General features: G+C 44.9%; 2 protein-coding genes across 2 annotated transcripts in view; both read left to right on the forward strand.

Moving 5' to 3' along the window:
• Nucleotides 1-4,438, forward strand: part of LOC307086456 (high affinity 3',5'-cyclic-AMP phosphodiesterase 7A-like) — a 19,904-nt gene extending 15,466 nt beyond the window's left edge. The window contains exons 7-13 of the mRNA XM_079751676.1: nt 190-290; nt 557-688; nt 869-960; nt 1,173-1,317; nt 1,622-1,718; nt 1,820-1,900; nt 2,036-4,438. Of these exons, the coding sequence (XP_079607802.1) occupies nt 190-290; nt 557-688; nt 869-960; nt 1,173-1,317; nt 1,622-1,718; nt 1,820-1,900; nt 2,036-2,181 (794 nt within the window). The 3' untranslated portion in view covers nt 2,182-4,438. The remainder of the gene's footprint in view (nt 1-189; nt 291-556; nt 689-868; nt 961-1,172; nt 1,318-1,621; nt 1,719-1,819; nt 1,901-2,035) is intronic.
• A 473-nt stretch (nt 4,439-4,911) lies between these two features.
• Nucleotides 4,912-9,973, forward strand: LOC307086255 (armadillo repeat-containing protein 1-like). The gene is made up of 7 exons (XM_079751402.1): nt 4,912-5,115; nt 5,487-5,678; nt 5,789-5,880; nt 6,555-6,744; nt 6,876-6,992; nt 7,861-7,935; nt 8,159-9,973. The coding sequence occupies exons 2-7, from the start codon at nt 5,517-5,519 to the stop codon at nt 8,348-8,350; spliced, it is 828 nt and encodes a 275-aa protein (XP_079607528.1). The 5' UTR covers nt 4,912-5,115; nt 5,487-5,516; the 3' UTR covers nt 8,351-9,973.
• The last annotated feature ends 59 nt before the right edge of the window (nt 9,974-10,032 follow it).

The raw sequence follows: 10,032 nt of genomic DNA on the forward strand, positions 1-10,032 counted from the left end.
CCCCACTCGTCTACTCTGTCATTTCAACTTCAACAGGGTGCTAATTTAGAACAGGCTCCTGTGTAAACTTGCTGAGCCTACCATGACAAATGAGGAAAACATGACCACTAGTGCTCTCCTGGTCTGCCCGTACCCGCCACTGGATGAGGGCTTCCTCTGTAATTCGCTGTTGTTGTTGTTGTAATGTAGTCATGGTGCAGGCGGACTACCACCAGCGGAATCCCTACCACAACTCTCTCCACGCGACTGACGTCACGCAGGCCATGTACTGCTTCCTGAGGCAGCCCAAGGTGAGCCCACCCTGGACCCGGCCTCGGCACTGGGTCCTAGCGGGTCACTTTAAACGTGGTCAAGTACCCATTATGACAAAAGGGGACGCTTGGAAAAGTTTATGCCTGACCGACCGACTAGTGCAGATGTTATCGTCTGAGGACCCGAAGGACAGTTTCAGTTTGTTCACGGCGGGACCAACCACCGCACACTCAGGAGAGAAACGAAAGGGTTGTATGTTGAATATGATGTAAGGTGTAATACATTGTGTATCCTTGTTTTGCAGCTCGCTACAACGCTGAGCTCCTGTGATATGCTGCTGGCGTTAGTTGCGGCGGTTACCCACGACCTGGACCACCCTGGGGTCAACCAGGGCTTCCTGGTCCGGACCGGACATCACCTGGCTGCACTGTACAAGGTAGGGACCCTGTGGAGAGAGGCACACGCACTCGCGCACACACACAAACAAGGACAGGCATACAGAAACAAGTACACTGACACTGAGTCTCGCACGCACGCACGCACACTCTTGAGACGCACACACGCACTGGGAAAGTAATAGTGTGATGAAGATGTGTGTTTGGGCTTGATGTTGCAGAACTCCTCTGTTCTGGAGAGCCACCACTGGAGGTGTGCTGTGACCCTGCTGAGGGAGTCTGGGCTCCTGGACCACCTGCCAATCACTGACCGGTCAGTCACACTCATGCTAGTAACATGGGTATTGTAGTTCTTCCAGACTGTTATTGTAGGCGATTCAGGTTGACTTTTGTAGTTTGGCCTAATCTATGTTGAAGTCCTTCTAGAATATTTTGTTGTTCTAGTGGGTGAACTTGTAGTTCTGCTAGATGGATTTGGTAGTGCTATAGGGTAGATTTGTATTTTTGATTCCATTGTCGATGCAGGCTCAACTTGGAGGAGCGCCTGGGCTCTCTGATCCTGGCCACAGACATCAGCCAGCAGAACCGCTACCTGGCCCGCTTCAGGGAGCACCTTGACCGAGAAGACCTGAGCATGGCTGACCCCAGCCACCGTCACCTGGTCCTGCAGGTATATCTTTCACTCCTCACCCTCTCATTCTAACTCTAGCTCTGTCCCTCTCTCGCTCTCTATCTCTCTCTCTTGCACTCTCTTTGTCTCTTTCGCTCGCTCGCTCTAATTCGGTCTTCCCCGTCCCCTCCTCCTCACACACTGTTAGTGGACATCCCTGAACAACATGCTTATCCGAACATGCTCCTTAATGACATGTATTGAAGACCCCGCCGCCTTAGAGTCTGCTAGCTAAGTGTGTGTGTGTGTGTGTGTGTGTGTGTGTGTGTGTGTGTGTGTGTGTGTGTGTGTGTGTGTGTGTCAGATTACCATGAAGTGTGCAGACATCTGTAACCCGTGTCGAGTCTGGAGGCTCAGCTCCCAGTGGAGCTCCAGAGTGACAGCCGAGTTCTTCCACCAAGGTAGGTGGACATTCTGTGTGTGATTTGTGATGGGATATTGGTGTGTGTTTTGAAGTAGGTGTGTGTTGGGTTTGAGGCAGTATTTGTGAATGGTTTCCTAGGCGATGTGGAGAAAAAACACGGAATGGCAGTCAGCCCCCTCTGTGATCGACTCTCCGACAGTACAGCACACATTCAAGCTGGTACGCACACACACACGCACACACATACAGACACACATACCCTTACACAAACCTTAAACTCGCACAATCTATATCTACATAAATACACCAGCTCATCGCCTCCTCTCTCTGAGCTTCAGCGCTGTCCTCCATTAGGTTTCATCCGCCACGTGGTGGAGCCTCTGTTCAGGGAGTGGTGTCGCTTCTCCTGCACCAGCCTGTCCCATCGCATGCTGGCCTTACTGCAGACCAACCTGGACCGCTGGACGGACCCAAGCCAGCACCCCGAGACCCCCTCCTAGAGTCCTAGCAGCCTTCCTAGACCACCACCCAAGACAAAGGAACATACACCACCTCTGAGAGACATGGCCACCTTCCTTGACTACCTCCTAGACCACTTCCCTAGCGACCTCCCTCAACCCCCCTCCCAGAGACATGGGTCCCTAGAAAACCTCCTAGAGCCTAGACCACCTTCTAGGATCCTCTCTAAACCACTTCCTTAGAGACCTCTCTAGACCACCTCCCTAGACCACTCCCTAGAGACATAGGAACCAATACCACCTCCACTGTAGAGACCTACAAGCCTTCCTAGACCACCTCCCTACAGATATAGTAACCTAGACCACCTCCTAGAGACCTAGGAACCTTCCTAGACCACTTGCAAAGCTTTTACCTCAGGAAAGAAAAGCCTGTGGAAATGTCTCTCCCTTCTCTTGCTCTCCTTCGTCTTCTTACACTTTTATTCTTTCTTCTTATTCTCTGTCTTGCTGTATCTCTCTCGCTCTCTATCTGCCTTTATCCTGCTTCCTTTTCAACGCCACCAACTAACCAATGACTACTTTGTTATTTCATTTAATCGTATTTATTACATTGGGACGTATTCCCGGAGTACAGTTACATCAATCTTTTACTACCTTACCAAAGTACTACGACAATGTATTCAAATTTAAGGTAATCCATGGATTACTACGTACCACAGTAATGCATAGATGTATTACTATATTGTGATGTTTCTGCTGAAATATTATTTATTGTTGTGTGATTCAAGCTCTGGTATCAAAATGTTTCCTTTCGCTAACCGGAGCTTTCACAGGATTTATGGGGTCATTTCGTGGACTTTGAGGATTTAAGATAAGTTCCCACATTATCCTGAAGAGTTCATAGACGGGGGGGAAATTGCTCAGACAGATTTATTTTATGTAGCACTATAATTTAATATTGGAAACCCCAAATATGTAGCCAATGACGAAGAAGAAACATTAAACATGAAGATTGTTCTGGAGACTCTTGGTGGATGTTTGGAATGGGGCCAAGGGCGGGCAGACATTTTGTTATGTTCTAATTTAACTTAATTTAACCAATGGCTTAAGTAGCCATTGGTTCTGGGGCAAAACGGTGCACATTCAGTCTAATGAATTACCACTTGCATAAAATGTTTGCTCTTTTGCTAAGGTAGACGAGAAAAGCCATTTGATCGAGACGATTTCCTCTTTATTTGTATTTTTTTAAGGGTTTTTGGTTGATCGTTCCACTGTGAAAATGGACATGACTGTTGAGTTTGAATTACTATTCTTTTAATTGTGTTTTCCTTTTTCAAGGGCACATCTTTCATGTTTTGGGGGGGTGAAGAATAACAATATTTACCAAATAATGGTAATATACGTCATGTGTACCATCATGTGAAAACTCCAACTCTTAGCTCTGTTTTTAATCTGTATCTGTCACATTAGAGTGTTACGTTTTTAGCTTCTAAATGTTTGTATTTAACCATCATTTCTTGGAAGAAACACGCGTTGCATTATATTCAGTTTTTCTTTCAAGAAGTTAGTCATTTTGCTTAAGTGAGACTATTGTTCGTTCATCAAGATGTCGTGAACTCAAATCTTCCTTCAGTGTGGAGTTGTTGAACACAATTTGCTGTACTGGCTGCTTTCACCGGTACTGTTCTATTGAAGGAGAATTAGTTAATGACAATGGGTAAAAACAGGGAGGTCAGTCCATTCTTGCAAGCATGATTAGGTTGCCAAATGGAAACTTCCATTAAACTATGCTGTTGCTGACAATTCCCCATACTTCAGATGGGAAACCCAAATGCACCAGCCATAACTGTAGATAGTCAATACACAATTTCTGACAATTTTTAAGAAGCCAAACCACAAACAGACTTTTTCATTTTTTTTCATAACAGTTATGCTTTGTTTTTTGTTTAAAAGGCAGTTGGGGAATGGGTAGGTGGACGTTAAACTATGCACTAATTTCTTAAGTGACCAAACAGGTTTTTGTCTTAGTAAATCATTCACATGTGTACCGTTCGGCTTTTTGACATCTTTCATGTTGGTTTTTCTTTGTTTTCTTTAGACAACACAAAGTTGTAGAAGGACGCAGGTGCTTTTCATAGTAAAGTGAAATTTGTATTTTCTGAAAATGCCAAGACTTTTTGATGCAAGTCACCTGTGTGAAGGAACTTCCATGACAAACTATTTTGTGAAAAGCCAAATATTGATATTTTGCTATATTTGCCAGTTATTAAATTTTCAATAATAAAATGAATTGACTCTTTTGCGGCATAATACTTAACTACACTGTGATCCAAGCCATTTCAACACAATGCAAAGGTTTAGGCTAAATGTAAGTATATCTATTGAGTGATCTTTAACCACAAATTAATTAATCTTCAAAGCTATACAATTGGAGTACTGATCATTCAGAATGGTTGATGATATAGTGACGAAATATCAATTATATTTTCTGATGGATGTGTAGTAGTGACGAGTTGTCTCGAATAGCTCAGCTAGGCTTAACTACGGTATATGAAGAGCCAGCTCTTATCGGTGAGCTGGGCCAAATTATCAGACTCAATGATAAAAGCCGGAAAGCCCATCAACTTTTCCTAGGGCGTTGGCTCTTTAAATCATACAACATTCTGAACGGATGGCCGGCGTGGTTAGCTGAAGACTCAATGTCCAATCACAGACTCGCATTTTAACAGCTGACACTTTTTTTCGTATCCGACCAGGAAGCATAGCCAACAACAATCAAGTCGCATACCCTTTCATTATGTAGCTATACGTATCAGTCTATACGCGGTCTATGCGTTTGATTATGATACAGAATCATTTTATTGTATCATGTTATGTTATCGTTGTGCTGTCATGTGATCCTTGGTGACAGTTCAGTGAATAACCCAACAAGCCATCCTCACTCGCCTTGTGGTCGCCGCTCCCGGAACGCTCGTGGTAAGTGCCAACGTTGCTGGCAGCCGATGTTAATACCACACTGTGGTCATTGGCATTTGCCAGTGGCGTTAGCGCGTCCGTTTTATAGCTCCGAATGAGCGTATGAGTTTAAACGCATATGGGCGCAGTCTACCCACCAGCACGTCAAGTCTGAGAATGAATGTCCTCCAGCCAATCAAATGAATATCAACTAAACCCGTGGCATATAAGGAATAAAAAAGCTCAGTTAGGCTTATTTCAAACAGATGCAAGTATACAGGAACATGGGCTTCATTGGCTTTTCGATTGAAATACATTTTCTTATTGTGTGTGTGTGTTTCTGTTCTGAATTTGTTGAATTTATCCCAGTCATGTTCTTCTGTGGTGTCCAGGTGGTTTTATATTTAGAAGCAGCAGCAGCCATGAGCGGGGAAGCCGAGGCTCTGCTGGTCGTGAACCAGCTGAGGGATCTAGCTGCAGACCCCATGAACCGGAGAGCCATTGTCCAGGACCAAGGCTGCTTGCCCGGACTCATCCTGTTCTTGGACCATCCCAACCCGCAAGTTGTTTACTCTGCCCTGCTTGTGAGTGTGACATCATAATGATGTGTGTTCATACATGCCACTTTCAGCCTCTGTTGTTATGATTGGCTGCAACTTTCAGCCTCTGTTGCTGGCTCCATTGTCACCACCAGGCGCTGAGGTACTTGGCAGAATGTCGTGCCAACATAGAGAAGATGGAGGGTGAGCTGGGCATGATGCTGAGCCTCCAGAACGTCATACAGAAGTAAGGGTTTGAGAATTACAATCCACGTCAAAATTAACCCCCGCTGGGGACATCACATGTGGGCGCATCCAAATGTATAATGGCTGTAATGGGAAAATTATATTTTCATATTCTGTTTCTCTCACTGCCATTTGTTGGGTGTGCCTTTCCCTGACCCCCTTGGTGTAGTCAGCTCCAACTGATAAGGCATCGCTACGTCTTCCCCTTTATGACATAATGGGGAAGTCATCTATCGTTTACTACCATCTGGTTAACCAATACTATAGTTTTATTGGGGAGCAGAACTGTTCTCAGCATTCATGAGACCTGAGTGCCACTGTTTAAGAAGGCCTTGCTTTTGCCAATGCATTGGACTTCTCCTTGCGAAGCTGAGAGAGAGAGAGAGAGAGAGAGAGAGAGAGAGGCGGACTCCCATCTGAGGCCTCAGATTATTGTATGTTATATGTAATTATTGTTTGGATGACTCTTTATTTTGCATGACTCTTTATTCTTAAACAGTTTGTACAGAACGATTGGCGTGGTGCAAATTCCCACCACAATGGCTATATCAACCTACCCAGTGGACTGTACCAACCCGGTTGGCGTGTCTACCCATCATGTATCCAGCTGGTCAGTGCCATGTGTCACTGCAAGAATACCTGAGCACTCATCCCATGTGTTGTGTTGTGTCACAGATCCACCACCCCGGGGGAGACGAAGCTTCTGGCCTCGGAGGTATACAAACTGCTCCAGGCGTCCAGCGGGCCAGAGTCCGACCGGGCCGAAGGAGCTCCGTCTGGTAGGAGGAAGGCCCAGTTCTTTCTGGGCTCCACCAACAAGCGGGCCAAGACAGTGGTACTGCATATAGATGGGCTGGATGACTCTGTAAGTGGGCCCACAGTCAAAACCACAACGCATGTCCACAAAGCATGTAAACATAAAGGAGGTTGACGTGTTGTTTTTCATAAGAGTGTCCCTCTCACAGTATCCTCTCCCTCTCCTCATGTTCTCAACAGAGTCGCAGGACTCTGTGCGAAGAGGCCCTGCTGAAGATCCGCGGGGTGATAAGTTTCACCTTTCAGATGGCTGTCAAGAGGTGCATCGTTCGAATCCGCTCCGACCTCAAGGCGGAGGTGAGGCTCTTCCTTTCAGGTCATCTCATGCAGCCCATTCCTAATTCGGATGTGCATCATTTGATACCCTATTAGAAGGCAGCGCATTTTTCAATTTCTTTGTCCCACTAGGGGAAATTTAGTTTGCAGCCATGTTCACAAAATGACACACACAAGAAGTGACTTACAAATCTTACCCCACAGAAGCTTAAGCGATAGTTCTGCTAGTTCATTGGCTAGCCTAGCATTGGCTAGTGCAGTGTTTGCTAGCCGATCATTGGTCAGCCAGTCAAGGGTTGGCTAGGCTATCCTTGCCGAGGGGTTTTGTCTGGGGTTGGCAGGGGTAATGGGTAGCGGTAGGCCTGTAAACAACAACTAGTTAGTTAGTTTATTACTTGTCCCCTTAGGGAAATTCTTTTTCACAGTTTCCTTCCATCATTTCTCATCTTCATTTCTCCCCATAGGGACATAAAGAACATACATAAAATAAATGTATACATTTGACATTGATGACAACAGACATACATTGGGGTTAGGGTACAGGGGGATACATACATTGTTACATACATTATCTGTGGGGTTTGGCTTTGTTGAGTAATGGGATGGCTGAGGGGATTAGGCTTCTGCTGAAAAGTAGCGGGGGAGTGGGTGAGTAATGTCCTGTGATATTGCATGACTGATACGTGTGATGGCTTTGATGTTTTGTTCTTGTAGATTGGGCTGTGCAGCGATATTTCATGCTCACCGTTTTTTTTACGGTGAGCATGGCAAAGAAGCAAGTGGAGCAGTACAATAGAATGAGTTGAACAATGTTGGTATACAGTAGTAGGAGTAAATGCATACCACTATAATCTAGAAAAAAGAATGATCTGTGCGGTTTGTCCTCTAGGCGCTGGCGTCGGCCATTGCCTCTACCGAAGTTCTGACAGCCCAGCAGGTGGTGAAGGGAGAGAATGGCGAAGAGGTTAGTTCTGCAACTGGTGTCTCCCACAGTTGTGCAACTCTTGAACATGTGCATGTCCTACATCGACCCCGGTGCTTTCGGAAATAAAAAGGTTGTTCAGCAATTAGACTCTTATTTATTTTCTGGAAGTAAATCAGTCCTATAGTTGTTAAATGTTGACATTAAACTCAATGTTTGACTTGAAGCATTCCCTCAACTACGCCCTTTGTTAAATTTTGCTCAGATTTTGATGCCCTTCACGGAGGAGGGCTTTCTACAGGTGGAGCAGAACGTAGATCTGCCAGACTATCTGCCCGAGGAGGAGGCCCAGACCGAGGAGCCCGACAAGGCAGTGACCCGGGTGGGCAACGGGCAGGATGGCGCTACCTGGCTAGGCACCGCTGCCAACTTCCTGTCTCGTTCCTTCTACTGGTGACCCAGTGGGGCCTCGCCAGCCCCAGTTCCAGAACTTGTGGCTGGACGGACCAGCCTGACTGTTACCACAGAGACTTGTTACCACCTGTATTATTCCATGCTGCTGGTCATGCACACAGACAAGATCCCTCATGTACAGTATGAATTGCAGCCTGTTTTTGTCTGGCTGCCTTTCCAGAAAAATCGTGTGGATCTCTGTAAAGAGCAGACCCCCTAGATTGGAGCAGTATTCTGTTACACACCAAACTGTATTGTCCTTGTCATTACTTTTTTTAGGACCAAACCTTTTTGGAGATGCATGCGGAAATTTCACTTCTCAGAATGAGGCTTCAAAAACGTAACGTGTCATGGATAAATATGTTGACCAAGAGATATAGTTGGGTTTCCAGTGCTACATGTTGGCTGGAGCTCTCTGCTGTGCCTTTGTTAAGTGGTATTTGGACCTGGTTGCTGAGTTTGGATTCTGAGTGACAAACATGTTCCCCAGATGGGTTTGATCTGTCATGGGCATTATCGGGTGGTAATGCATCACCTTGAACATGCCCTGTATAAGCTGTAGTACATAAATACTTTCTGGCAAACAATCTGTAAGACCCTGCGGGAGGAAGTACTGGCTGTCAGAACAGGTTGTAGTACACCAAGTACTTAGTGGCACACTGAATGACTTGAAGGATCACGTTGATCCGGTAAAGGACAGCCTGTACACTAGCAGGTAAATGAACAGTAAAGCACCCAGTCATAAAGTCTCATTGAATAATGTCACATGGTTATTTGCCGATAGTCGGTTGAGGCTCCGGCTGAAATCTAACCATGCATGAGCCAAAACCAACGTCCCATTATGAAGTTAGATCAAGGTCTATCAAGTTTAATGGTTTAATTGCTGGGGGGCGACAGGGTGTCAGAAGATGAACTGATGATCATATGGAAGATCGTGTAACACTTTACAATAAGGTTTCATGAAACTTTGGTCAACTATTGATTATTTAATTCAGTAATAAGCATTATTAAAAAGCATTACCATAGGGGTATTGGGTTATGGTTAACCCCATCAATAATTTTCACACCAATAAGTAGCTGTTGGTTAATGCTTATTGCGTTAACTAACGTGAATGCTGAATAAATGTAGCCTCGTTGTGAATGATCAACAACTATAGTAACTGTCACTTGATATGGTACATTTGTTTTGTGTCTTGAAACCTCACATACACCCTAAAGCCCTGGGGAAAAGGAAGTCATAATCATTCATACACAGATCAATATTTGTTACCAAAAAAACAGACTCAAACAGACTCCCTATGCTTTAGGAATCTGACTTTGCTTTTGACATCTCTGGTACGTCTCCTTATTGTGCAATTATATATAAAGAGATGTGTGCCAACTGAGTGCAGTGACACTGTAATGGCTTTTGTGTTGATCACAGATTACAGTATTTTGCAAATATTGCACACTTCAGTTTCATTTAAAACTGCTCAGGTGTGTGTGGCCCTGGAGTATTCAAGGTTACGTGTGCGGTTAATATAATGGGATGTGTGTGTTAAATGTGTATCAGAGGATAAAGTGGTTGTGGTCCTATGTATTTTGCTCTTTTCTTCCCTACATAACTTCTGGACCTTCCAGATGTTTTAATTTGTCCATAGATATAGATATGTATGTGTGTGTGTGTACCATTTTAGATCTGATTGT

Source organism: Pollachius pollachius, assembly GCF_949987615.1.
Source record: "Pollachius pollachius genome assembly, chromosome: 14".
Classification (NCBI taxonomy): Eukaryota; Metazoa; Chordata; class Actinopteri; order Gadiformes; family Gadidae; genus Pollachius; species Pollachius pollachius.

Excerpts from the sequence above, each read along its gene's own strand:
- LOC307086255 (XM_079751402.1), top strand. The coding sequence starts at position 5,517 with ATGAGCGGGGAAGCCGAGGCTCTGCTGGTCGTGAACCAGCTGAGGGAT. Across the intron at positions 6,993-7,860 it reads GCTCCGACCTCAAGGCGGAG|GCGCTGGCGTCGGCCATTGC; the intron begins GTGAGGCTCTTC and ends TTTGTCCTCTAG. Across the intron at positions 7,936-8,158 it reads AGGGAGAGAATGGCGAAGAG|ATTTTGATGCCCTTCACGGA; the intron begins GTTAGTTCTGCA and ends AATTTTGCTCAG.